The following is a 27,098-nucleotide window of genomic DNA, read 5'->3' on the forward strand; positions in this document are numbered from 1 at the left end:
CAGGCCTCCCGGGCCCGGCGTGGGGCAGACCCCCCCAACTGCCCACGGTCCTCGTGGGGACAAAGAGCCTCCCAGAGCCGCCCTGTGAGGGGTTCCCCCCACCCACTTCCAAATATGTGCGACATATTGTCCGAGGTCTTCAGATGGACACTAGGGCCTCTTCCCACAAGAAAACATGACCCGCATCTCCCGATCCTGCCCCAGGGGCCCACAAGGCCCAGCCAACGGCCAAAATGAAAGGTGTCCGTCCTCCATAGCAATCCTTATAAGAACCAAACAGGGGCCCCCGGGTGGCTCGGACAGTTAGGCTTCCGACTTGGTTTTGGCTCAGGTCATGGTCTCAGGGTCCTGGGATCGAGCCCCATGTCGGGGTCTGCACTCAGCGGGGAGCCTGCTTGAGATTCGCTCTCCCTCTTCTCCTCCCCCTGCTCTCTCTAAATAATAATAATAATGAATGAATGAATGAATAAATAAATAAATGAAAAACCAAGCAAACCAAAAGACCTCGGGGAAGATTACATCTAATCCCCGAACACCATGACGGTCTCATGTCTAAGATCACAGCCTATTTCCCACGACAGTTTGACCCGAACTCTGGCAGTCCCCATCTGCATCCCCCAGCAAGCTGCCCTGAGTTAGCCTACAGCCAAAGAAAGAAACTCCGAATAGCTTCTTAGCCAGTATTGAATCTGTGCCAAGTTAGTTCTTTATCCTTGACTTCACTCTGTTGTTTTTTTGCATCGGGTTTACGAAGAGGTAACTTACCCGCAGTCAAGCTTGCCTCCTGCAGGTGCAGCACGCTGTGACTTCGGAGAGACTTAGGGAACCTCTGCACAATCGAATGTGGAACATCTCCCCCCACAGCCCTCCTGGTGCCCCCGCCCTGCCTCTGGCAGCCACAGATGGGATGTCTGTCCCTGGAGGCTGGCCCTCCGCAGAATCCTTGTAGAGGGTGGCCTTGGAGTCCGTGCCCAGGCGTTCTTGACCAGGGAACAGGAGGACGTGGAGCAAACGTCCCCCATCCATGCGAGCTCCCCAGCCTTTGTCTCAGCCCAGAGCCTAACCAACCCCTGTCCTTTCCAGTATCTGCTCTCCCCAGAGACCATCGACGCTCTCCGGAAGCCCACCTTCGACGTCTGGCTCTGGGAGCCCAACGAGGTGAGCGAGGGGCCCCCGGTGCCAGCGTCACGGGGACCTGCCAGGGTCCCCCATGGCTTCGCCTGCTCTCTGGCCTTGATTCTCCAGGTTTTCCCTCAGTCTGACTCTGGGTGGGTTCAGGGGGGCCCGGACGCAGGGTTCAGAAAGGGGCGTGTCAGAGCAGAGGCGCGGGTGGTCAAGTGCAGGAAAGCTGGCCCCCCCAAACCCCACACACCCTCCTGGGCCGCCGCACCCCCCGAGGGGAAACCTGGGAGGCGCCTCCTCAGGAGAGGGGCCAAGGGAAGACAGCTGTGTCTCAGCCAGAGGAGGCAGGACTGGGGGTGCAGGACTCCTGCAGCAAGACCGTTCTTCCAATTTCCCCTTTTGCTGAGAAAACACTAACATGGAGATTTCTGTTTATTCGGCCGAATCTAATAATATCAGTTGTACCCCTCCGTGTCGGAACCCCGAGAAAACAAAAGTCCCTAAGGACATGAGGCCCACCAAATCTACGACTTCTCCAGCTTTCTGGTAACACAGACACGCAGAAAGGCCGCCCCCCTGCAAGCTCGCCGCAGGGTGCAGGAAAGGGGAGATCCGCACCCTGAGCGGGCACCATCTCGGTCGCCAGGGCCGGGGTCTCGGAAGTGCCCGGCTCTCGTGCTTTCGTTCCAGCACAAGACTGCCGCCCTGCCCACCCCACCTCTGCCCAACTGTGTGCTGGCCCGTGTCCCAGGGATCGTCCCATCACAAACCCTGGACCGGACGTCACATGGACCCCAAATCATCCAGCCACCCAGGAGCACGCAGGATTGGAGCGTGGGTTTAGATGGGCAAGAGGCCACGGCAGAAGCCACCGTGCCCGGGGGGAATGGGAGGCAGCATGGCTAGGAGAAACGGGGCTCAGGTCCTTGAAGACAGGTGTGAGGACCAGGGTCTGGGCTTTGGACCTGGGCTGGGCAAGGCTTGTGCACAGGTGAGTGGGCACACCGGGATGGCCCGGCACGCACAGATTCCTGCTTCTGGCGGGTGGGCAGACACCGCTTCTGGAAATCGCTCCGGCTTCCGCACACCGGCAGTGAGAGCAGAGCCAGGTCCCCAGTGGCAAAGCGCCTGCCTGGAAATGGGCACTCGTTGCCCGCTCTGTCTCCATCTCCCACGGAATCCCGCTGGGGCCGGAGAGGCTGAAGGATTCACACACCCAGGAGAGGAAGGCCGCCTGCCCACGGCGTCAGGGCCGGGGTGAAGCCTGCAGGTGGGCCCGGCCTCCGGGTAGGCTTCCTCCAGCGCATCTCAGTGGCCGGGGCAGACTGCTCAGCGGTTCCAGGGTTTCCAGAGACGTTCTGCCAACATGCAGCCAGGAACCAGAGATGCCCAAAGACAGGAGCCCTAGCCTCTGGCCAATCTGGGGGTGCCATGGATTTGGGACTGTGGGCGGTGAAGGCCCCCCAAAACTGCATCTGGCTGCCCACGAAGCAGCTCACGCCCTGGAATGCCGGGGCCCCCATTGGGGGATCACGCCTCTTCCTTGGCATGGGGTATCTCTGTGCCCAGCACCCCCTGCCCCAGCAGGGTCCTCCAGCTCAGAGAGCAGACGGAGGCAATGTCTTCACGTGTTCTTGTTCCCCGCTAGCTGACGTGCCAGAGCTCTTCCCGGCACGGCCACCTCCCTGGAGCGCGGGGCTTACGGGCCGTGGGGCCCCGGCTCTCTGGCGAGCGCCCGCAGCCACTTCCACGTGGCCACCCGGCCCGGACCGCCCAGCATCCGGGGCTGCCAGCGTGGGAACGGATGCATGACGCGTCCCTCCCACTCCAGAGCTGCCGCACACGTCACAGAAGTGGGGCCAGATGGTCTCGTCTGCCCATTACCTCCCGCTGTGGACTCCCGATCTCACCACCACTGTCACGGGTCATGGGGATTGCTGGAGTTGTGCGTGCATGCGGAGGGGAGCGGAGGGGGCTGCAGGCCTCTGGCCCCAGTGCCGGCATCCAGGACGGTGGGCGCCAGCACCCCAAGCCGCACGCCAGGGCCCTGGACTCGTCCCCAGAGCCTGGCACCCTGCACATAATGCAGTCTGCGTCCGTCCCGTCCCCTCGAGGAGGACAGTCCATCTGTGACACTGCGGATTCCCACGTGCCCACTGAATTCTTGGCGATGCCACGGGTCTCGGCTCCGTGGCCTTCCTTCCACAGCCGTCTTGTGGACGCTCCAGGCACAGGGCTGGACGTGCAGAGCCCATGCTCCCCGTGTTCCAAGCTCTCCCAGTGCCGTGTAACGAGGAAGACGGGTCTCTGGTGGTGTGCCCTGTAGCTGTCAGCTCGGGCAGCCGTAACATGCGCTGCAGGCCAAGAAGGCGTCCGCTCACACCTGGAGGTCCGAGATCAGGCGTCGGCAGGGCGGGTGTCTCCCAGGCCCCTCTCCCTGGCGTGTAGACACCGCCTTCCGGGTCCTCACGTGGTCGTCTCTGTGTGCATGTCAGTTCTGGTCTCCTCTCCTCATGGGGACACCGGTGCTAGTGGACCAGGGCCACCCCGGTGACCTCATTTAACCTCAATGAGTGTTTAAAGGCCGTCTGTCCACACAGTCATGTCGGGGGTTAGAGCTTCAACACACTGATTTGGGGGCCACGGTTCAGTCCATAACACACCTTTTTGGGAAGAGAAGGTCACACAGTGACCAGAGGCAGCCCGGAAGCGTGACCGCTCGGGCCCCGGGTAGCTGGCGCCTGGGACGAGGCAGGGCTCAGGTGTGTGGCCCCGGAGCCGGGGAGCGAGGGCGGGTGTCACGCCCCGTGCCACCAGGTGATGCCTAACGGTCCCCGCCTCGTGGATCTCCCGTCTCCCTGGGCGCTGCATGCAAGACCTGCTTCCCAGAAAGCAGAGCCTGCGTTCTCAGACTCTCACTTTTTAATAATCAGTCTTTCTTCCCAGGCTTAATTAGCTCCAGAGCTCTGAGCTGTATTTAAATAGATCACAACAATGACAATCAATCATCTTCGGGACTGAAAACAAAAGCTATTTTAACCTGAGCGAGATTCCCGTAGGAGACAGCTCAGTGACGGGAATGCGGCTTACCTTCCAGACCCCACAACGAGCGCCCTACAGTGTGTCTGGTCCCTGCGGGCCGCACAAGGGTGCACGAAGCGTGCTGGGGACACAGGCCATCGAGTCTCAGCGAGCACAGGGCGTCTGTGTCTGCAAAGGCATCAGCTCTCGGGCGCGTGTCCCATGGAACCGTGTCCCCAGCACCTCAGCCTGGCTTCTTGTGTGTCCAAATTCAGAGTCACTTCGGACGTGGTCGTTTGGGGGCGCCCCCTCTCACCCAGTCGGTCCCTTCTCGCATGGAACTCCCTTAACTTCTCAGCCCAGCTGCTCTTTCAAGCCCCCACATCCCTGCTAGGAGTCCCGAGACACCCCCCCCCCCAGTCAACATGGCTTTGCTATCAGGGCCCCCGGGAGCAGAGGGCTCACCCTCTAGGGACCAGTGGGCCCTGCAGGCATCTCCCGGGATGCGGGAGGGGCAGCTCCGTCAGGCGGCTGGGCTGGCCGGCCCCGCCACTGACCACCCTTCTGTTCCTGTGTCCTCAGATGCTGAGCTGCTTAGAGCACATGTACCATGACCTGGGCCTGGTCAGAGATTTCTCCATCAACCCCATCACACTCAGGAGATGGCTGGTAAGTGCAGGCCCCCCCCGTCCCCCTCGAACACCGTGTCATCCAGTTACTAGTGAACAGACCAGCCGGGCCCCTTCCTGGTGGCGTCCTACAGACGGAGGTGACCTTCCCATGAGTGTTCTGTGAGGACGTGCAGCCTGTCTCTGTCCATCTCCCACCAAAACACTCAGCACCGCTAAGCTCCTGCTCTGGTGCTCGAGAAAATAGGAAGAACCAAGGAGGGGGCAGTGAAGTGAGTGTGCAGGTGCGTGCACGTTTATGGGGGGTGTCGGCCTGAGTGCTGTGTGCGTGTGTGCATGAATGTTAGTGTGTGGAGGTGGGAGGGTGTGAATGCGTGCGGGTGGGCGTGAGTGTGCATGTGTGGAGGGGGTACGTGTATGAGTATGTGAGTGTGTGTTCAGCAATTACTTTAAACAAAATGTTGCTCAGAACTAAGTGTGAAAAGCATAGATGTTAAATATTAAAATATGAAAAGGTGTGATGAGGACCGGGACCCAGAGCCACTCCGATAGCCCCCCAGCCCTCCCTGCAGCTTCACGTCCCCACGTGGCTCCTCAGAGCTCCTCCGGGGACACCTCAGTCCATGAGCCCAGGTGAAAGCCTACTGCCCACCTGCCCTCCGGCCACAGAGCGGCCAGTGGGACGTCCTCAGGCCCCCTGGCCGCCTCGCCCGTACCTCCAGCCCAGGAAGGCAGCTGGCCTCTGGGTCAGCCGAGGGTGATGCAGAGGGCATCCGAAAAACTGGCAGTCAGCTGGCAAATGGGAAGGAGCTGCCCGGGGTCGCTTGGAGGGGAGGGTGGGCAGCAGACGTGGGCAGCTGGGACCCTCCGTCTCTCGCAGCTCTGCGTGCACGACAACTACAGGAACAACCCTTTCCACAACTTCCGGCACTGCTTCTGCGTGACGCAGATGATGTATAGCATGATCTGGGTCTGCAGGCTCCAGGTGGGTCTCGGGGGGCTCCTGCTGGGGGTGGCAGCACCTCGCTCGGGACGCAGCCCCCACCCGGGGTACAGGCTCCCCCACCCCCCTAGGGAAGCCACCCCAGCCCACCGTGTCCCCCGCCCTCCTGGCCCCACCCCCGGGCCAGCTGCTGAGGGGCTTCATCCTACCCATGTCACTCCTCTCCCACCCCATTCCAGCCCCCTCCTCACCCCCTCCCACCCTCTCTCTGATCCAGGAGAAATTTTCCCAAATGGATATCTTGATTCTAATGACGGCAGCCATCTGCCATGATTTGGATCATCCAGGGTACAACAACACGTATGTACATGATTTTTCTTTTTCCTTTTAAAGGGCTCTCTGGTTATCAGAGTGACCTTTTCAGTTTAACACGCAGACTAGTTCCAAGTTGGAGCTGTCGGCAAAGGCCTCAGCAGCCCCCAGCTCACCTCCGTAGGACACAGCTCCCACTCTGGGACTTGGTCCAGGGCCTCGGGCCACCCGGGGCAGAAGCTTCCGGCTTGCCGAGCCCCGAGGGGCTGCCACACTCCTTTGCGGTCCTGGTGATGCCAGTCCTCCCCTCCGCCTGAAGCAGGGCATCATGCCCGCACATGATGCCCCGTTCTCCGGATCCCTCTCCCCAGCCTATTTCCAACAGGACCGAGGCAGAGAGGGAGTGCAGATGGGCAGCGGGTGGGAGGGGTCCACAGCGGGCCGTGGGGGCCAGGCTTCACGGGAACAGTGATTCAGTCCCAATTCTGGGGGGACAAGGGCACAGAGTCCACCCTGCATAACTGCCGGGTCCCAGCCATGTGGCACTGGTTTGCATCCCTGGTGATGCACCTGTCCTAGCAGGTGTATTCGTGTGGTCCGACGTGGCCGAGAACTCACCATCACATTTGACAGCAGGCCTCCGTGGTGGGGACGCCCGGGCTCCTCCAAGGAGGCGGGCACTGTGAGCATCCACCCCCTGCTTTCACACTCAAGATCATGTGCGAGGTACAGTCCAGCCAAGGGGTCGAAGCCACAGCTGTAACATGAAAACACACCCTGGTGCCCCCCCAAACGCCTGCCCTCTGCGCATACCGATGACGTGTCGAGGGGCCAACACGGAAGGCCTGATCGCCTCCGGGCACCGTCACTGGGCGCAGAGGAGGGGTCTTGGGGGGGTCTGCCTGGTAGGGTTACAGGAAAGACCTTGAGAGCATCGAGCGAAAGGTGCAGCAGAGAGTCAGGAGAGCCCAGAGGAGCGCGTCCCTGGTACCGCAGAGGGCCACGGCTCGCCTCCTGGCCTCTGCTGGCACCGCTGCATCCCCGCGGGTGCCCGAGGCTCCGTGTGCTCTCCCCTTCGACGCCAGGTACCAGATCAACGCCCGCACGGAGCTGGCCGTCCGGTACAACGACATCTCGCCCCTGGAGAACCACCACTGCGCCGTGGCCTTTCAGATTCTCGCCCAGCCCGAGTGCAACATCTTTGCCAACGTGCAGCTGGACGAGTTCAAGCAGATCAGACAGGTATGCAGGGGCAAGGGCCCTCCGACTGCAGAGTCAGGGGACGGTGAGCACAACCCCGGGGCGGAACCCTCTTGCTCCAGTGGCTGAGGCCCCCACGCGCTCCTGGCCCCAGCCCTCCCCCACCAAGGCCAGTGCACCCCAGGGAGACGCGATCCCTCAGCACGGATACACGGGACCCCGCCAACCTGCATTTCACATCCCTCATTTGACCGAATCCTTTGAGATTCGTCCTTTCTCCAGCCTGCAGCCTGGGAGAGTGAGGGTTCCAGAGGTTGGGTCACTCATCAGAGGTCCACAGTGAGTTCGTGCAGGCCCTGGACAGACCCACCTGCTGCATCCAACCTGGCAGAAACCTGACTGCTTCCCGAACCCCCACCTCAACTTAGTCAGCCCCACCACCCACTTCAAATAAGGGACGCTGGGGAGGAGGGGACAGTGCCCTCCTGTCCTGAGACCCACAGCTTCCCACTCGCTGCAAGTAACACCCCCTTCCACGCAGGGGGTCCCTGCTGAGCACAGCTCCGTGCACCCCCTCTGATGTTTCCAGGGGAAGGAAGAGACCGGAAGGACCTCTTAGAGGAGTATGTGGGTTGAATGGACCCCCTTTGCCAAAGAAATTGTATGTTCCCTTCCTGACCCCCGGAACCTGTGAATGTGACTCGACTTGGGAAGAGTCTTTGCTGGTAGTTAAGTTAGATCTCTGGAGATTAGCTTGGATTACCCAGGTGGGCCCTAAATCCAATGACAAGTGTCCTCAGAAGAGACAGAAGGGGAGACATACATGGAAGAAAAAGCCGCATAAAGTGGAGGCAGAGGCTGGAGTGACATGGACCCAAGTCAGGGAGCGCCTGGGGCCACCAGGAGCAGGAAAAGTCGGGAAGGACGTTTTCCCAGAGCCTTGGGACTTCTGGCCTCCGGACTGTGAGAGGGGGCCTTTCTGCTGGTCCCTGTCACCCAGCTAGTGGCGCCACGAGCTGGGGGCCACGTTCGTGTGGAGGAGCCACGCTCTGCCGTCCCATGGATGACAACCTCACCTGCTCGATGCCTCGGGGTGTGGCTTCAGGGTGCACCTGATGGAGACACGGGGATCCAGGCTCTCCCTCCCGGAGGTCTGAGAAGCTTCCCTCTGTCAGAGAGCCCCGTAAACTGTTGTCACCCACCGGCCACGCTTCCAGGAAGCTCAGAGCTCTGGGCAGTGCCAAAGGTCTGTCACCAGCAAGTCACTGATTCCCGGCACAGCTGTGTCCCCTTTATCTGTGGGCTTTCCCGCTCTCTCCCCTGCTCTGGAGCGCCCGGCCAGGATGAGCCAAGGTGCATCTTTCTCAAGTGGGAAAGGCGCAGGTCATGGAGAGGCCCCGACGGCGGCCCGGTGAGGAGCTCCTGCAGGGCCACAGCAGCCGGTCCCCCTCGTGCGTGACCCACCCTCACCCGCCCCCCGGGAGCGGTCAGAGCAGGACCCTCCCACCAGGGGGACACAGGAGGCTTGTCCTGCCTCAAACACGTGACTAACGTGAAAATGAGACTTTCTGGGCATAAAACCAGTTGTCCCAATTTTTTTTTTAAAGATTTTATTTACTTATTTGGAGATAGAAACCGTGAGCTGGGGGAGGAGCAGAGGGAGAGGGAGAAGCAGACTCTGCACCGAGCGTGGGGCCCGACGTGGGGCTCGATCCCAGGACCCCGAGATCACGACCTGCACCGAAGGCAGACACTTCACTGACTGAGCCACCCAGGCGCCCTAGTTGTCCCAATTTTTAATAATATTTTGTCATTGAGTATGTTTAGGGATGAATCCTCACAGGAGTGGCCCCTTCACTAGTAACACAATGAAATCTTTAAGAGAAATCACAGAATTCAAAATGCCAGGGATGTTCCCCTCCCCCAAAATACATCTGAGATGATCCGTCCCCACTGATTTCGGTTCCATCCCGGATGCTGTAGTTCTGTGTTTTGGGGAAAGCACAGCACTCTGTGCAGCACAGAGCTGTGTCCTTATACATGTTTTCGGGGTGTACAGACGGTCACGGCTTCAAATCACGTTACTTCTACTAAACCAATATTTGGTTAACAAGGTAATAATTCTATTTTAAAAATCACTGCATTCTTGGGGCGTCCGGGTGGCTCAGTCGGTTGAGCGTCCGACTCTTGATCTCAGCTCAGGTCTTGATCTCAGGGTCATGAGTTCAAGCCCCGCATTGGGCTCCACACTGAGCGTGGAGCCTACTTAAAAAAAAAATTTTTTTTTTTAATCATTGCATCCTCATTTACAAACGTGTTAGCAGAAAGATGCTGTCAAATATAACCTGACTTTGATCGCTCCTAAGCACTAAAGGCACAGATTAGATAACAGGGAAAAGTCTCCTGGAAAATCGGTTAGTGACCTCCAGCGACGTGATGTGAAAGGAATAGCTATATACCCGGACTCCTGGATTGAGGGGAAGCGTCTGTCCTTGGCTGAGACGAGCCGTCACAGGGAAGCATGGTGCTGAGCCTGCCACCTGCAAGCGAATGAGCCTGGCGGGCCTGGGGGGGCTGCCTCCTCCTGGACTCGGCATTCGGGGCTCACCTGCAACGCACGCGTGGGTTTGAATCCCCAGCCTCCACCCGCCAGCCGCGGCCTGGGAGGCTCCCCAACCTCCTCAAGGCTCCGCTTCTGCATCTTGAAAATGAGGACACTGATTCTCAGAGACACACATCGAGTTGGCACGAGGACCAAGTGGGACACTGCGCGGAGGGCTCGGCAGGCAGTCGGGGCTCACGGAGTGATGCTGGGACGGTACCCGGGGTTAACATTTTGCTTTCACTTTTCAGGGGATGATCACATTAATTTTAGCCACTGACATGGCAAGACATGCAGAAATTATGGATTCTTTCAAAGAAACAATGGAGAATTTTGACTACAGCAATGAGGAGCACATGACCCTTGTAAGTAGCTTGTTTCAGCTCGTTCGAAGGCTGGTGCGTGTGTCCCACCCTCCAGCCCAGACTGGAAACCGAGAAACCCCAACCCTTGCCCGGCCTTGGAGCAAGGCATGATTAAAGTGGGCGCACAATCACAGCGCTTACCTGAAAAGCCCCCAGCGAGCCCATGTCCCGGGTAGAGGCGGCTTTTCTGATTCCTGCATCTCATTCTGACTTGAAGGTGGTGAGTGGGTGAAGGCAGTCCATCTTGCTCTGGTTTCCTGAGAACAAAGCTGGTCTTCCCGTGAAGGCATGGCCCCAGAAAACACCCTGCGTACCAGTTTCTGGGCGGGCAAGTCGGACCCGCAGGGCCCCTTCCCGGCTCACCCCTCCATGAGCAGGGGCCGGGCATCCAGAGAAGGGGAGCAGATCTCTCCAGTGAGGAGAGCCCACTTGGGTCTGCCCTGTGCCTGCCCTTTTAGGAGAAAAACACATGGAAATGTCCTTCCCAGTCTTCAGGGAAGGGGTGATGCTGAGCCTAGTCTGGGTGGGAGGCCTTTCTGGCATTCTCTCTCTCTTTTAAAACTGATGGTCCCTTTCCATCCCTAGAACCTGATGAACAAGGACAGCCCTGTGAGATCTGGCTGACCTTCTGTCCATCCCGTCCCCAAACCTGAATTACAGCTAACACACAAAGTGTGCAGGGAAGGACCTAGCATTTTCCATAAGTAAAGAGCAGGAGAAAATGTCCCCGTGAGCCTCCCGAGGCATCCCTTCATGGGGCTGAACACGGGGAGATGCGGTCACGTTGGAGGGACGGCTTTGCTCCTGAAACACCAGCGGGGTGTGGGGATGCCGCCTGCCCTCCCCAGCAGGGCCAGGAGGAAGAACGAGTAGGCTGAGCCCCTTCGGAGCCTCCACGTGCCCTCTGACACGTAAGGAAAGGCCCTCACGGGCAGGAGGCCAGAAGTCTTGCTGCCAGGTGTCGAGCGGTCAGGACGATGAGGAGTGACCATCACACCTCTACTCCCTCACTCCAACTGTTCGAGCAAGGGAGGGCCCTCCGCCCCCACACAGAGCGAGGGTCCATGGCCTGCGGCACAGACCAGGGGATCGTGCCTTGGCCGAGGAGCCCCAAAAGCACCCACTTCTTGATGGACATGGGCACTGGAGGAGGTAGAAGGAGAGGCCCAAGAGTGGAAGGTTCTGGGTCAAAATGGATTCTAGGACCTCAGCCGAGGCCCCCAACAGGAGGCCTGGGTGCGGTGCCCTGTGTGGCCGCGGCCTGAGATCCTGGCACAGCTCCCTCCAGTACGAAGTGCCCAGGCTGTGCCCCGGGCCCGGTGTGGGGGCAGCTTCCCACAGGCCTGCCAAGCAAGGCCCTGTAACGGCCTGTGTTCTGGAGCCAACTCCCAGAGCAGACAAGGAAGGCCTGGATCGACTCCCGGGCACTGATAAGGAAGGGTGGTGACCAGGGACAGGGAAAGGGGCAGCCAGGTCACCCTGAGGTTCAGCTGGGGCTGTGCCAGACGCTGAGCTGAGCGGAGAGGTGCTCTGCTGAGTCAGGCTCCCACTCGCCTCCTGCAAGACTGGGTGCAAACAGCCCGGGCGCACTCAGAGGGCCCACAGCCCACGCTGGTGTGCCCGGGGGGACTTCCTGCTGGGTCACCTTCAGACCCTGAGCAGTGGCCCACGCTTTGTCCCGGGACGTCAGTGACCCCTGGGGACAGTCATGTGTGGCAGCAGGAGGCCTTGCTGGGGGACACTATCTGGCGCTGGGGGGGCCAGGAAGGCTGGATGGAGGGGCCAGAGCAGGACCTGGAAGGCAGTGGGCAGCAGGGGGAGGCAAGGTTTCTGCAGGGTGGTGGCTTGAGCAGAAGGTGCAGGGGCTCCGGGCAGAGAGCGCCAGCTCACAGGGGAGACACAGGCCTGGGAGCACCGGGCAGAAGCCCCCACTGCCTTCGCCGCTGTGTGATTTTTCTGACTCCAGGCAGGAGGGGCAGGTGCAATCAGAGCTCGGCCCGGTGGATGCCCTTGGGGTCACGGGCAGCCCTGCAGGTGCCACTCGTGCTCGGGGGCATGCGGTGCCCAGGGGAACGCCCCCCACCCCGAGTTTCTGTGAGGGGCCTTCCTCTGATACGCTCGCTGCTACCAGGGGTCCCACCACCACCCCTTTAACCTCTGCCTGCTAACGGTGACTTCTTTCTATATTTTTGTGTGTCCTCAACAAGCAAGAAGATCCTTTTACACTTTACAATTTAAGTTTGTATTACAAAGCGTGTCTGTGTTAACAGACTTTTCTACTCCTCAAGCCCCCCAAACAGATTCTGATCCCGTGGGGATGCAGTGAGGCCCGTTCTCCCGGGCGTGGCCGGGGGTCTAGACGCGGACTGCCAGCGCACCTGCCCAGAGCGAGCCCGCGGCACCATGGACACAGGCAGCAGAGCTCAGCCCCCGGTGGCCATCAGCGCCCCCTCCATCCCCCGGGGCGGCAAGGCCAGACCCAGACAGCAGGAGTGGGACGTGCTCTGCGCCCCATGCCTGATCCCAGATCTCTCTTCCAGCTGAAGATGATTTTGATAAAATGCTGTGACATCTCTAACGAGGTCCGTCCAATGGAAGTTGCGGAACCTTGGGTGGACTGCCTATTAGAAGAGTATTTCATGCAGGTAAGTGTCCCACACCCACCAGCCCCCCCGGCCACTCAGCTTAACGCCTTTACGGGCTCCGTGTTGGAAAGGCGACGGGTGTACCCAGGGGGACTAGTGGAGTGGGTCACAGACAATTCCTCCAGCCTCCAGGAAGCCCTCACAGCAGGTGCACATCCAAGATGAACAGGTACAACCTGACACAGGGAAGACAGGGGCAGCGTGGGAAAGCGAGCGCTGAAACCCACCGCCCGTGACCAGTGCACAGCTGGTAGGGCGGACGAGTCGGGCAAACGGCCTCAAAGAGAAGCAGCAGAGGCAGGAGGGGCCCCCAGGGGCGGGTGAGACCACGCAGGTCAGCTGACGCTCAGAGAACCCAGCGTGGGGAGGATGCTGGCAGGCCAGTGAGGTGGGCCCCAGGAGGAGGCTGGGGTCCTGCAGGCCACCTCTGCCTCGGAGCCGGCCGCGCCTGTCCCTGCGTCCTGTCCTCACGGCCGGCCCCGCACACCCTCTGAACGCTCCGGTGGCCACAGAAGACACCGCTCCATCCCTGTCGCTACCTCCACCCCTACGGCAGAGCGGTCTGGTTGGGTGAGGCACAGGAACGTGCCCCGTGCCCTCAGAGTCCCCAGAATCCACGGATATTTCTAACGTTGCGGCCCACTGCATCCCCCAGAGCGACCGCGAGAAGTCCGAGGGCCTTCCCGTGGCCCCTTTCATGGACCGGGACAAAGTGACCAAAGCCACAGCCCAAATTGGGTTCATCAAGTTTGTCTTGATCCCGATGTTCGAAACGGTGACCAAGGTGAGTGACTGTCACCACGTGCTGAAGATGCCGCATTGAGAGACACACACATGTGCGCACGCACAGGTTCACATGCGCGCCCCTGTGCGGTGTGAGGTGGGACCCAAGGGCCCTCCGCCAGCATCCCCGGAGCCCTCACCCTCTCGCCTCCCCATCTCACCCCTCCCAGCCTTCTGGTCTCCGTGCCCCCTGGAGCCGCCCCAGGCTCTCCACTCCAGGGCACCTCTGCCTTCAGAAGAACCTCCTAACCTGCCCCACTCTACCGGGCACAGGGCCATCCCCAGGCTGATTTCAGCAAGGAGACCATCCCTGCCTCTCTCCTGAACCTTCCATGGCTCCCCATGCCCCCAACACAGGGAGGGCTGCCCCCCTCGTTGCACGCAGTCCTCCGCCGTCCTGGGCATGCCTGTCTTACAGGACGGCCCTCAGCTCCTGGTCCTCACCTTTCTTCACGCCTCCACCTCTGAGGGCACCCGTTCAGCTGGCCTCGGCCCCATGGCACCAGCCAGCCTTCCGGAACCACCTCGGCGCGTCCTCCCGTTAACCCCATTTGTTGCTGTTTCTCTGGGGACTCGCCTCCCTGTACATTCCTTGCACAGACTTCCGGCCTTTGTCACGGCCAGCGGGTGCAGGGGCGCAGGACTGCCACGTGGGCCCTGCCCTCCCCCCGCAGCAGGACCGGGCTGTGACGGGGAAGCGTGCAAGGCATGGGGGGCATTACAGGGCCGAGAGCTGCATGCGCAGGGTCCCCCGAGGCGGGGATGACAGGGTGGCCAAGGCCATGCCACCAGAACCGTCTGGTTCCTCCAGCCACGGGGCTGTCAGGAGACTAGAGACAAGGCTGGCGTCTGGACAACGGACATTCAGGGACAGGCAGGCGGAAGGCAGGGCCGTGTGAAGTGAGGACAGAAACAGAGCGGGACCCGGAGGTGGGCGGGTGGCAGGTGTTGGGCCTGCGGGTCTCCAGGAGCTGCTGACCAGATGGCCTCAGGACGGGGGTCACCGGGGACCCCGCTGCAAGTGGCGGCCCAGGGGCTCCGAGGACACTTGCTGTGTGGTCCCCTGGCCCCCCGGTTTCCCAGACGCTTGCCGCCGCTTCGAGAATGATGGACCGTGAACCTGTCTGTCTCTCCCAGCTCTTCCCTGTGGTGGAGGAAATCATGCTCCAGCCCCTCTGGGAATCCAGAGATCGTTACGAGGAACTGAAGCAAATGGATGACGCCCTGAGAGAGGTAACAGGTGCCACATGGGGAAGGCGGTCATCCTTGGGGTGCTCGGCGGGAGGGCCCTCTGCACCAGAGCTCATTTCCATTCCCCTGAAATCCAGACCTTGGCAAACCAGGGTACCTTTACTCTCCGTGAAACCAAACTGCCCCTGATGCTCTGCACCCCTTGGAGGGGTCATGTCATCCCCAGTCCTTGTGCTGTAATCGGATGCTCCAGGGTCTCTCCACATTTCAGACCCCCTCAGAGCAGCACCCCGGCCCCATGTGTGTCCCTGTCCTCCTCCTGGCCCTGGGGCTGACCTTGCTCAGGGACAGGGCAGTAGGACACGTTGCTCCCTGCAGGACGGAAGCCACCACCCACATCCCGGAGCTCACACGTGGTGGCTCAGCCCACTTAGGGTCAGGGAGCCCAGGCCTGGCTCTAGGTTGCTGTGAGGCCTGGTACTATGTCCAGGGAAGGTCCAGCTCACATGCTCAGAGCCAGGGTAGAGGCGTTCTGCACAGCCTGTGAGCGGGTCTGGCCACGCCAGGGCCTTGGTGTGTGTATATCTCTGCTTCAGGGACCCCTGCCCCCGGAGACCACACAGACACCCCCCCCACCTGATAGCCAGTCACCTGGAGTGGGCCTGGCCTCGGCCGCGCCACACACCCCACACCCCATACTGTCTCCCCCCCTCCTTCAGTCAGGGCTCCCCAGTTATGGTGCCCCCCAGCCTTGCCGCTGGGAACCCCCATGCCCCACTGAGCGCCAGGTGGTCTCCCAGGTGCACTGTGTTGCTCTCGTCCCCCCAAACTGCCGTGTGTACAACACCAGGCACGTCATCGGCACTCTGGAGCTGCCTACTGGTCGATGGGCATTCCAGACCCGCAGCCAGTTCCGCTAGTCGGATCCCTCTACCAGAAGGTCACTGAGAGGTCCTGAGCCTCCAAAGCCTACAAGCAAATGGTACAGAGAGCGATGTCCGAGCAGATGTCCCTGGCGGGCCCCCCAGCAGGATTGCTAAAGCACCTTGGCATTCCTGGGCCCCCCGAGAGCCATTGCTATAAAGGTCCCAGGCCTGGCCACCCAGCGGGGGCCGTTCAGACCCCCAGGATGCTTTCCTACCCCCAGAAAGGACAGACCCACAGGCTCCGTGCTCACCCCCGCCAGTCCACGGGCTCTGCAGCCCGGACGAGCTAGCAGTCCAAGCTCGGGACTGTGGCCGAGACGGGGAGGCCTCCCGTAGTGGGGAAGGTGGCGGACACGCAGACTGCTGCGGACATCCGTCTCCGTGACACATTAGCATTTCACTCAACGGAAAGCTCTTTAGCAGATAAGCAGGGACTCACGGGCTCCTGGAACCTGACTGTCCCCTACTCTGTCCTGCTTACAGAAGACGGAGAGCCTGACATCCGGGCACACGGACCCGCAGAGAGAGGGAAGCAGAGATGTGAGGAAAAGTGAAGATAATGCCATCCTGAACTGACGTCTCTACGCATATGGTAATTCAGACAAAACGGGGCGGCAGTGAAGATCTGTGGGGGCTGCGGGGAGGACATAAGGAGGGGAGGGCAGAAAATCCGAATGGCTGATGGTTTTGGAGTAAGTGAGACTTTGATTCCTTACCTGTAATTCATAGAATTTGGCTCTGAAGGAAGGGGGACATGCTTTGGCTGATAGCACAAGATCGGTCATGAGCCTACGGGCCACTTACAAGCACGTTGTGACAGCTTCCCAGAAATGCGGTATCGCTCACACGGCTGTGAGCGTTTTCCACGCACTTGACAGTAGCTGCTCGTGTGGTCCGTGTGAAAGGCAAACCAGCACCTTCGGTCTGAAGGATCACTGGAGAGATTCTCAGTTACACAGCGTGCCAGGCGCAGGGCGTGGGACGCGAGGTCTGATTTTGTGCAGAGGAGTAGCGACAAGCGCGGGCACCCAACAGGCCCAGCTTAGCTCAGGACCAGCTGAGTGACCCGCCCAAGTGTCTCAACCTCTCTGAGCCTCAGAGCCTGAATCTCTCCACTAGCGGGAATAATACCATTACTATTGTTGTTTTGTCCGTTAAACGAGCAGAACACCGGGACACCCCAGGTGCTTGTAACGTTGGTGTTTCGTTTTTCAGGCACATCCTATTTTTTAATGGTTCAGAAGAGGGATCGAGATTGTTTTATTTGGCCTAAATGTGTTCAACAGTGTTGCGGTTTTTAAGCATCGTCTGCACGTCATCCTGTGACGTCTGACAGCATCTGCATATTTTCAGTCCCCACAGAAGCTTTCTCCTCTTCCTTTTCCAAGCAGACGGAGCCTGAAGACGGCAGGACAGTCTCAGGCCGCGGTTCTGGACCAGGCTGGCGGAGCCAGAGCCTCGTGGGAGACGACCGTGCAGGGAAAAGTTGACTCTGAGCGCCTACTCCGCCAAGACTGCGTTTTCTAAGAACTGTTTTGTTCACAATACAAAAAAAAAAAAAAAAAAGGAATTCATGATGCTGTACAGAATTTTTATTTTTAAACTGTCTTTTAAATAATATATTCTTATACAGAAACGGGTACTGTACTTTTTCTTTGGTAGTGCTGTGTATCCCGGGGCTGCTTCTGAGAGTCCCCAGAGTCCCCCCAGCTCTCCCGCAGAGACAAGGAACTGTGCTTTTCCCGCAGATGTATCTTAGAACAGTTTTCCAGTGTGATGTGATGCTCCATCCCATGTAAATTCAAATTAAATCTCAGGCAGTGCCCAGAGCGTGTCCTGTTTGTGAGCATCGAGGGGATGTTGGTGGCTATGCGTGGGGAGGCATGGGGCCGGAGGCCGCTTGGTCAGACATGGTTGTGAACACACCACCAGGCTGGTGCCCGTTTACAGGGAGGTGGGCATTGAACACCTCAAACCGCCATACTTAGCACGTTTGAGGGTCTCCGGGGAGGGGAGCTGTCCCTTCTTCCTGCCTTTGTTTTGGGGTAAGCATTGGGGACACATTCGGGGTGGCCCTCTGCCCATAAAGGGAGACCCGACCCCTGCTGGTGGGCAGTCAAGCTCTGAGGGGCAGCACACACCCGAGCCCTCCCCCAACGCCCCGCGTGTGTTCAGACCCCTCGATGCTTCCCGGGCCGTGCACACCTCCTCGGTCCCCTCTCCGCACGGAAGAGGCTCTGCTCTGAAGAAGTCTGTAAAAGCCGCCGCATAATCTGCGCTCTGTGGGCATTTCATCTGGTGTTGATTAGTGTCCATGCATTCATTCCCTCTCGGCGCATTCCAGAACACTACTTTCCATCCCTGAATAATTCATTTTCTGCTGCAACATTTTCCATCACTTCTTGATTCCAGTTCAGTATGAACGGCAGCTTCGGTGACACCGAACTCAGCAGGCGTCCAGATGGCGATGCACTTCGGCCCGCACGCGAGGTTTGTGACCTGCTCCCCCAGCGAAAAAGCTCTCTGACCAGTACCTCCCACCTGCTGAGTTGTGCTGAATGCCCACCTCGCCACGCTCTGCCCCTTGTCGAACTTCACACAGCGATGACTGAATTCAGTGCTTGTGCACACACACACACACACACAACCACACTCACATGCATGTGTATGCACGTGCACACGTCCATGCACACAGACACACAATCATGTACACATGTGTACACACACACACTCATAAACCCACTCTAACACACTGTCTGCATTACGGGGCTGAGGTCATACCAAGTCCTGGAACAGGGAAATCAACAGCTCGGAAGAAGGAGTCTGTAGGGAGCACACCTCTGTGACAGTCCCCACCCTTGTGTGGCAGCCTGGTTTCCATCAGTGGAGACCTCACAAACTGGCACGAGAGCATCAGCCTCCCGCAAAATGCTTCCTCCAACCTTCTGCCTCCAGAATGCTTACATACTGGGGTCATTCACACCCCATTAGCTGAGCCCATGGGGGTGACGCAGCCCCAGCCTGAGTCACCCTCCATATGGACACGGCCCCTCCCTTTACCGCCAGCCAGCCTCTGTCACACGGACGGGGGCCCTGTCACCCAGCTCAGCCTGCTCACCCACAGCCTGGAACAGCCCTGCCCCGGGAGACTGCACACACGGGGGCTAGGTCAGTGACGGCAGCAGCACTGGAGGCTGGGGGGTAAGATGTGGCCAAGTGCCAAGTCAGCGTGAAGGATAAAATGTCCGGAGCTGCGCTGCCCATCGAAGGACACACACAACGCCCTGCGCTTTCCAGAACTTAATGGAGCCGGCTGATGCCACAGTCCCGCAGGACCGCACCTTCCTGCAAACCAGCCACGCCTCCGTCACTCTGTGTTCACCCGGGGGGACAAGAACATGCTGTTCTCCATTATTTTTCTCCCCCCAGATTTCTAGCAATTGAAGGAGTGATGCATGTGTCAAAAACTGGACCCGAGAGACCCCACACATCTCGCTCCTAATGTCACGCACCAGCCAGGCACTGGAGAGGTGCTGCTTTGGGACGCAGCCCCCCCCGTTTCTCCCCCTGCCGAGCAGAAGGCCAGCACAGCCTCCAGCACTGACCTCGAGAGTGAGGACAGACAAAAGGAGAAGGTCTGTCACTCTCACCTGGGACGGGGACCCCAGGGCCCGACACCTCCACACTGCCTGTCCTGTCTGACCACAGGCACCTGCTGCAGCTTCCTCCCGCCGTACCATCCAAAGCCAACGTGACAGTCCCTTGCTGGCATCTTTAACCAAATCACATCAGAAAATCAATTCCACGTGATGCTTGAATGAACACTAAACATACAAGATACTTAATCTCCAATCAACAGCCACTGGCGTCCAGTGGCCTCTGGTACAGAGGAGGAACCGCTCCACATGGCCGGGGGCCACGGAGCTGCCCCCCCGCGTCCCCCCCCCCCAGGAAATGCCCGACTCCGTTCTCGCTCCACGGGCAGCTGCGGGTCCCACCGCGGGAAGGGCTGACGAGGGCCAATGTGTCGGGCTGATGCGCTAGACAAGAGGCTCTGCTCTGGCTCACTGCTTTTCCAATATCACCATAGGAGAGTTTTTAAAGTTTAAATCACAAGAATTTAACTGTAGTCTCTCTAAGGGGCGGATAAAATTGTCGTTCTGGATTTGGGGGGCTATTTTCGATCAGTAGCTAGGAGGAGCCGGGTGAGGACGTTAGGGACTCACACAGCGCCCCCCGTGTCCTCAGCAAGTTTTCCCAGCCTCGCCGCCGGCCCTGTGTCCTGTTGGCTGATGAATGCAGCGAGCCAGGTGAAGATCTGATGACGCAGCATCCACATCGGGGCCTCGGTGTGACGGAGGTCCCACAGCCAGGACAGGTGGTGGGCTTGTGAGGCTGGGGGGTGCGGACAGGGCCACCAGGTGGTGCATCGAGACAGGGGCAAGGCGGGGCCTGGGCGGCAGGCCTTCTGAAATGTGTCTGTGCAGAATGGCCACATGCAGAGGCCAGAGGCCAGTGAGGGAGACACCCCGTGTCATCAGGAAGAGAGGGAGGTGGGGTCCGAGGGGCCACTGAGGCGGTCACTTGTGACAACAAGGGGGGTGTCCACCTGTGGTCACCACCAACTGAGCTTGACCCGTGGTGACCCAGCCCTGTTGTGTGCTAGCCTTCCCTGGCTTAGACACACAGGAGGAAGCCCGGCTCCCAGTGAAGTCCCAACAGCCCAGAAGCTGGGCTGGGGTGACTCGAGCTGTTCATAGACAGACGCCCTACACAAAACGATCTCCCAGGACCGCACGCACCTCAGGGGCAGCACTGGTGATGTACGTACTAGGAACTCAGACACTGGCCGATTGAATGAATGAGTCTGTGTGGTCACTAACCTACAGAATCATGTAAGAGGGGAAAAAATCACACTGCAAAATGTGTGCGCGCGCTCACGGTGGGGGACAGGGATACTCTTGCAGGTGTGCATAGTCGTGTGAGGCTGCGTGTGCGCGCACATTTATAAGCATATGTGTGCCTATTATGCACCTGGCCTTGCTCCCAGCTGAGAAAGGACGTTGAGAAGATGGAAAGATGCGAGTTTTCATGCCTGGCTTGGTTTGCAGACCCAATGCACAAGGAACCTTTGGGCTGTGTTAAGGGGAAAGGGACAGGTGTGGGGGAGAGGGACGCGGCAGCCAGATGGGGCAAGAAAGTATCCTGCAGCATCCAGAGACTAGTCATGGCAGGGAGAACTCTGGACTGATTTCGGCTGCTTTCCTTGAAAGTTATTTTACAGAAAACTCAAAATGCATTGGGTGTGCCAACTGGAACGTAACAGAAGGCCATAGAAGCAAATGTGGCTGGCTGACCGGCCTGCGTGTTCGCGGGGCTGCCGGCGGAGGCCCAGAGTCGCCCGTTGAACAACTGATGTGCGTCCGCCGGGTGCTGGTCGACCCACAGGAAGTGGCCGGCCGCACACACTCAACGGCCACCACTCTGGAAACGCCCACTTGCCGCCGGCTGGATACGTGCCGCGTGCCGACCACGGTTTCCCGGTTGGAAGGAATCACACAGAACTGTTCCTTCTGTTTATATATCGCCCACCCACCTCGGACAGGCCCGTCCACCCTGAATGGAAACCCGGGGAGGCCTGCCAAGCCAGCCCCCGCCTTCGGCAGCCCGGCCGCCAACATCCAGCCGGGACTGCTCCTTCCCTCCTGTGCTGGTCCAGCATCTGCGGTCTCCAGGGAGGGTCATCCAGAGGCCACCTGTTCTGCAAAGAGCCTGGCAAGACTGCGCTTGAACCCTCCCAGGCTTCTCTACTGACCGCCTGCGAGCACCCCCCGCTTTCTGCATGAGTGTCGTGTGGCGGCCACCAACATAAACTACAGAGATTCTGTCACGGTTCGGGAGGCCAAAGGTCCAAAACCAAGGTGTGGGCCGGGCTGCACTCTGGATCCTTCCTCTCCTCTTCCTGATTCTGGTGGCTACCAGCGGTCCTTGGCAGTCCTGGGCTTGTGGCTGCATCGCCCCAATCTCTGCCTCTGCGGTCACGTGGCCTCCTCCCTGCGTGTCTGTGTCCAAATGTCCTTCTGCTGTGGGGACACCAGTCACTGGATCCAGGTCCAGCTTACCTCCGGGCGATCTCATCCTAACTTTATTATAGCTGCAAAGACCCTATTTCCAAACAAGTTCACATTCACAGGTGCAAGTGGTCATGATCTTTTGGGGGGACACAGTTCAACCCCCTACACCACCCCCCCGGTCAGCTTTCCCATCTCTCTCTGCCTCTTCCATTGTGTGGTTACACACACGCGTGCTGAGCGCTTGGCATGATGTCTGGCTCTCAGCTCTGCATCAGCAGCAGGTACCCCCAGCAGCCTGCCTCTTTCCCCAAGGGTGGAAGCATCAATGTCCCATGGCCATTACTGACGTGCACCCCCTGTCCTGGGCAGGGTCATGGCTCAGCTCTCTGGGATGTTTTCTCTCGGCAGGTCTTCCTCAAACAAGCCAGGCTCTGAGGGAGGCAGAGGGCAGGTACCCGTGAGGTGGGAGATCAGCAGACTTGGGCCAGCAGGGTCTCTCTGGGAGGCCCAGAGGGACTCCCAGGGCACAGGTGGCAGAAAGGAGTCAGAAGGGAAGGTTGACAGGAAGGTACAGACCCAGGAAGACACAGTGTGACCATCTGCTCAGGCAAACTCAAACCTGCAATATTTGCTGCCTTCCTGCATCTGGCTGAATGGGGAGTGTCTCAGTTAGCTCCTGCTGCATAACAAACCACCCTGAGACTTAGCAACTTCAAACAACGTTGCTTATTACTTCTCATGGGTTTGCAGGTTGACTGGGCACTCTTGGTCTGACCCTGCTCAGCTGGAGCTGGTTGGTCTAAATGGCGTTGGCCACGTGTCTGGAGTTGTTTGATGTCAGCTGTGTGCATATCTGTCACCGTGCGGCAGACTAACGTGGTTCCTGCTCATGGTGGCAAAGTGGTCCCAGCGGCAGGAGAGCATAAGCCCCAATGCTCAAGCACTTGTCATGCCTTGGCATGCACGCAGCTATTACATTATATCCCACTGGCCACAGCAAATCACTTGGTCAAGTCCAGACTTAAGGGGGGCAGGGACAGACTTCACGACAGAGGGACATGCATTTTGCCATCTATCGGAGTGAGGAAGCCCACGGTCTAAACACACCACTGGCAGCCTTGCCCCAGGGTCCTCTGGCTGCCCGTTTTAACCCCCTCCTCCTCTACCCACGCGATTTCAGGAGTGAAGGCACACCGCAAACCCCCATGAGCAGCAGCCAAAAAGTTACTTTGACATTCTGTTGCTGTGATCTTCCAACTCCCATTGAAGAGGTTCAACTTAGAAGCTCTTGAAAGCTTCTGTGTGGTCCTTGGAGGGCTGCCCAGACATGCCTCGTGGTCTCTGTTATCAGCTTTCCCACCAGCTCTGGGCAGCGTCTGCCCCAGCCATGGGATGTCAGGGACAGCATTACGCCAACTTGCAGAGCCAAGTCGAGCAGGCAAAAGGCACTTTTCTTACCTCTGGTTTTGTCTCACCAGATTCTATGCATGGTGACTCACGGTGCCAAGCCATCAGAGGTACCTAATATAACAAAGAATTTTAACCATTGACCTTGCAGCAAAAGCATTCTAAAAATGAGTGCAAGGTTTTATTCTGAGCCTCTGAGTGCTCACAGAGAGTGTCATATTTGGTCTTTCCAGCAGTGGGAGACCAGGGTCACTCAATTTTCTGAGATGTTCAGAGGAGGTTGGAGTTTTCAGGCAACTCTGAGGAAGGTGGATACCACTGCGGCCAAACGGCGTGTGTTTCAAGGGCATTTTCATTTCATTGAAAAATGTTCAGGGCGCCTGGGTGGCTCAGTTGGTTAAGCGACTGCCTTTGGCTCAGGTCATGATCCTGGAGTCCCGGGATCGAGTCCCGCATTGGGCTCCCTGCTCAGTGGGGAGTCTGCTTCTCCCTCTGACCCTCCCCCCTCTCATGCTCTCTGTCTCTCATTCTCTCTCTCAAATAAATAAAATCTTTAAAAAAAAACATTGGAAAAAAAAAAAAAGAAAAATGTTCATTAAGTAATGCTGGATTGGGGCACCTGGGTGGCACAGTCGGTTAAGTGTCCGACTCTTGGTTTCGGCTTAGGTCATGGTCTCAGGGTCAGGCTCCGTGCTCAGCATGTTTCAGATTCTCTCTCCCTCTCCCTCTGTCCCTCCCACTCGTGCTCTCTCTTCTCTCTCAAATAAATAAGTCTTAACAAAAATAATAATGCTACATTGGGCAAAGTGGATACAAAATGGTTTGTATAGTCTGTTTAATCAGAAGATACAACCATGAGCAATATTATATTTTGATGGGGTAGCTTGGCCAATGGCCTGAGGGTCAGAGGTTGGACCAGCTCACAGATGAGAGGTCGCAAATGCTGGAGCTCAGCCCCTGTGCACGGCGCCTGGACCAGGCAAAGAAGACATGGCTCCACACCTCCAATCAGGTGATGATAAGATTTTTCTTTATGCTTATTGTCCGGGAAACCCCACCCCCAGAAAGGTAAAGGCAGCCATACTTTGGGGTCATTCACAGCCCTGGCTAGGCCCTGGGCCCTCTGAAGTCCTGATGCTTCTCACTGGGACTGAGGACGCCTGGAAACAAGAAGTAAAGGCAGGCCGTGGCTCCCACACATTAGACCAGCCATCTCTGGTAGAAATCCACAAAATCCCTTGTGGAATAGCGTGCTGCATTATTATTTTTAAGATTTTATTTATTTGAGATAGAGCAAGAGAGAAAGAGAGCACAAGCAGGAGGAGGGACAGAGGGAGAGGGAGAAGCAGGCTCCACCCCAAGATCATGACCTGAGCCAAAGGCAGACGCTTAACCGACTGAGCCACCCAGGCGCCCCCTGCCGTATTATGTTTATCCGCTGTGATGGGTCACTGTCCACCATTTCAACTAAGTAGATGCTCATTTTGTCTTCAGGAAAATACATCTGCTCTCGTTCACGAATGAAAGCGTATAAAGAAAGAGGTAAAGGGAGGATGTCAGTGCTACTGCAGAAGGGGAAGGGGGTTCTTTTCTCCTGGTCATAAAGGGTCATTTCTGGGGCAAAAGGAGGCAGTACCATCAGCGTGGAGAAACCACAGTGGGGATAAGGAAATGGGACAGAGACTCACAGCCACAAACCTGGTTTGCCTGGGTCCACGCCATGTGGGGCCTCCTGCCTCCCCCAACAACAGCCTGATGAGCTGGGGGCTGGTGGGGTCACGCAGCCCCTTGGGGGAGGTGTGCAGTGATGCAAACCCAAGGGTCCGTGCATCTTCATTGATCAGCGGTGCCATCCCCAATGACCAAAGCTTGGTCAGTGAGTCATCATTACCACCGACTGTGTCCACAAGGAGGGCAACGAAGGATCCCAGCTCCCAGTGCAACACATCACTTCTAACCGGCACTGCATCTTGGGGAGCTGGAGACCGCTACTCCAGGTGACACACTGGGTCTGTCCTTCCTGGGTTATTTCTCACTGTGATTCTGGGCACGACCCCAGAGCCTCTTGGAGCATCCATGGCGGTGGGCCAGGCCTCCATGATCCCCTCCAGCAGGATCCTCTGTGGTTCTTGTAAATTCCCCACAGGAGAGTCCATGCTGACTTGGACACAAGAGACCCTCCTCAGCAAGGCTGGGGGCTCAGTGACCAACACATCCACAGACTGCGTCCCACATACCCAGGACACCCTCCCAGCTCACAGGCCGTCCCCACCATCCCCAAATCTTGGGAAGCACCATTCAAAGTCAACAAGTGAACTGTATTCTCTGCAGTGACCCTGTCAGACTCCTATTCCCAGGGTCAGGTCTGACTCCTGCTTGAACTGCTGAGGGCAGGACTGGATCAGCAGGTGCCTGGAAAGTGTGGTTTGAGCGTTCTCACAGCGCAGGGATGCTTGGGAAGCATGCAGAGCTCTAACACACTAACTTCTCTTCAACATGTCTCATTATAGCCAAGAAAATGATCATTTTTACATTAAACTTTTAATTTTGAGATAATTGTAGATTCCCATGTAAGAAAGACTGCAGAACAATCCCGTGTGCCCTTTGCCCAGAGCCCCATTGGTGACACCATGCAGGACTCCAGCGTGGGGTCCCGTCCAGGATGGTAATGGTGACACAGTGCAGGTACGGAGCACCCCACCCCCACGGGGGTCCCTCCTGCTGCCCGACTCCTTACAGCCTCACCTGCTGTCCTTCCACCCACCCCAGCAATCACTAATCTCTTCTCCATCTCTGTAATTTTGTGATTTCCTGAATGTTATATAAATGGGGTCAAAAGTGTGTGACCTTTGGGGGTTGGCTCTTCCCACACAGAGTCATTCTCTGGAGATTCATCCAGGTTGTTGCGTGTATCAGGAACGTGTTCCTTTTTGCTGCCGAGTAGTGTTCCACAGTGTGGACAGATCAGGGTTTGTTTAACCATTTACCGGCTGAAGGACACGGGGGTTGATTCCAGCTTGGTGCTATGACGAACAAAGCTGCTATGCACATTCGCCAACAGCTTGTGTGTGGACGTGACTTCCCATCTCTCTGGGATGGATGTGGGAGGTGATCACTAGGTCATGGGGCCACTGTATGTTTACTCTTTCAAGACACTATCAAATCTGGGGGCCCTGGGTGGGTCAGTTGTTAAGCGTCTGCCTTCAGCTCAGGTCATGATCCCAGGGTCCTGGGATCGAGCCCCGCATTGGGCTCCCTGCTCCACGGGAAGCCTGCTTCTCCCTCTCCCACTCCCCCTGCTTGTGTTCCCTCTCTCGCTGTGTCTGTCAAATAAATAAATAAAATCTTTTTTTAAAAAAAAGAAACTGTCAAATCATTTTCCAGAATGGCCCACTTCCCTGTCCCCACAGCAATGCCGTTTCTCCACATGTTCGTTAGTTCGCGATGCTGTCACTTTGATTTTAGCCATTCCAACCGGTATGTAACAAAAGCCCAGGGGAGCTCTGATTGGCGTTTCCATGATGGCTAAGATGTTGAACCTCCAGAAAGAAGTACTCGTTGAAAGAAGATATCCTCGTTGGTAAAATGTGTGTTCTTGTCTTTCACCCACTTTCAAATCTGGGGGTTGTTGGGAGGGTTATTTGGGGTTTTTTTTTACTGTTTTTACTGTTGACTTTTGAGAGTGCTTTTTATCTTCCGGATACGACTCCTCTGTCAGATGTGTGGTTTGCAAAGGTTTTCTCCCAGTCTCTAACCTATCTTTAGAAAACCTCTTCCCAGCGTTTTTCACAGAGCAAATATTTTTAATTTTGATAGAGTTTGATTTTTCAATGTTCTCTCTTACCAATGTGGCTTTGGTGTCAGGCCTAGCCCTGGAC

The 27,098-nt window shown here is 57.8% G+C and overlaps 1 protein-coding gene across 5 annotated transcripts in view; it reads left to right on the plus strand.

Annotated features, from left to right (window-relative positions):
• Positions 1-17,550, plus strand: part of PDE9A (phosphodiesterase 9A) — an 89,822-nt gene extending 72,272 nt beyond the window's left edge. For 3 of the 5 annotated variants that reach the window (XM_032392528.1, XM_032392532.1, XM_032392533.1), the window contains 11 exons: positions 1,084-1,158; positions 4,726-4,812; positions 5,653-5,757; positions 5,993-6,075; positions 7,113-7,269; positions 10,081-10,194; positions 12,735-12,839; positions 13,495-13,623; positions 14,760-14,855; positions 16,223-16,331; positions 17,128-17,550. In XM_032392528.1, coding sequence (XP_032248419.1) covers positions 1,084-1,158; positions 4,726-4,812; positions 5,653-5,757; positions 5,993-6,075; positions 7,113-7,269; positions 10,081-10,194; positions 12,735-12,839; positions 13,495-13,623; positions 14,760-14,855; positions 16,223-16,315 — 1,044 coding nt within the window. In that variant the 3' untranslated portion in view covers positions 16,316-16,331; positions 17,128-17,550. Of the gene's footprint in view, positions 1-1,083; positions 1,159-4,725; positions 4,813-5,652; positions 5,758-5,992; positions 6,076-7,112; positions 7,270-10,080; positions 10,195-12,734; positions 12,840-13,494; positions 13,624-14,759; positions 14,856-16,222; positions 16,332-16,954; positions 17,107-17,127 lie in introns of those variants that run through there. The other 2 variants (XM_032392530.1, XM_032392531.1) reach the window with 2 other exon arrangements.
• The last annotated feature ends 9,548 nt before the right edge of the window (positions 17,551-27,098 follow it).

This window comes from Phoca vitulina, unplaced genomic scaffold (assembly GCF_004348235.1).
Source record: "Phoca vitulina isolate PV1807 unplaced genomic scaffold, GSC_HSeal_1.0 scaffold68, whole genome shotgun sequence".
Taxonomy (NCBI): Eukaryota; Metazoa; Chordata; class Mammalia; order Carnivora; family Phocidae; genus Phoca; species Phoca vitulina.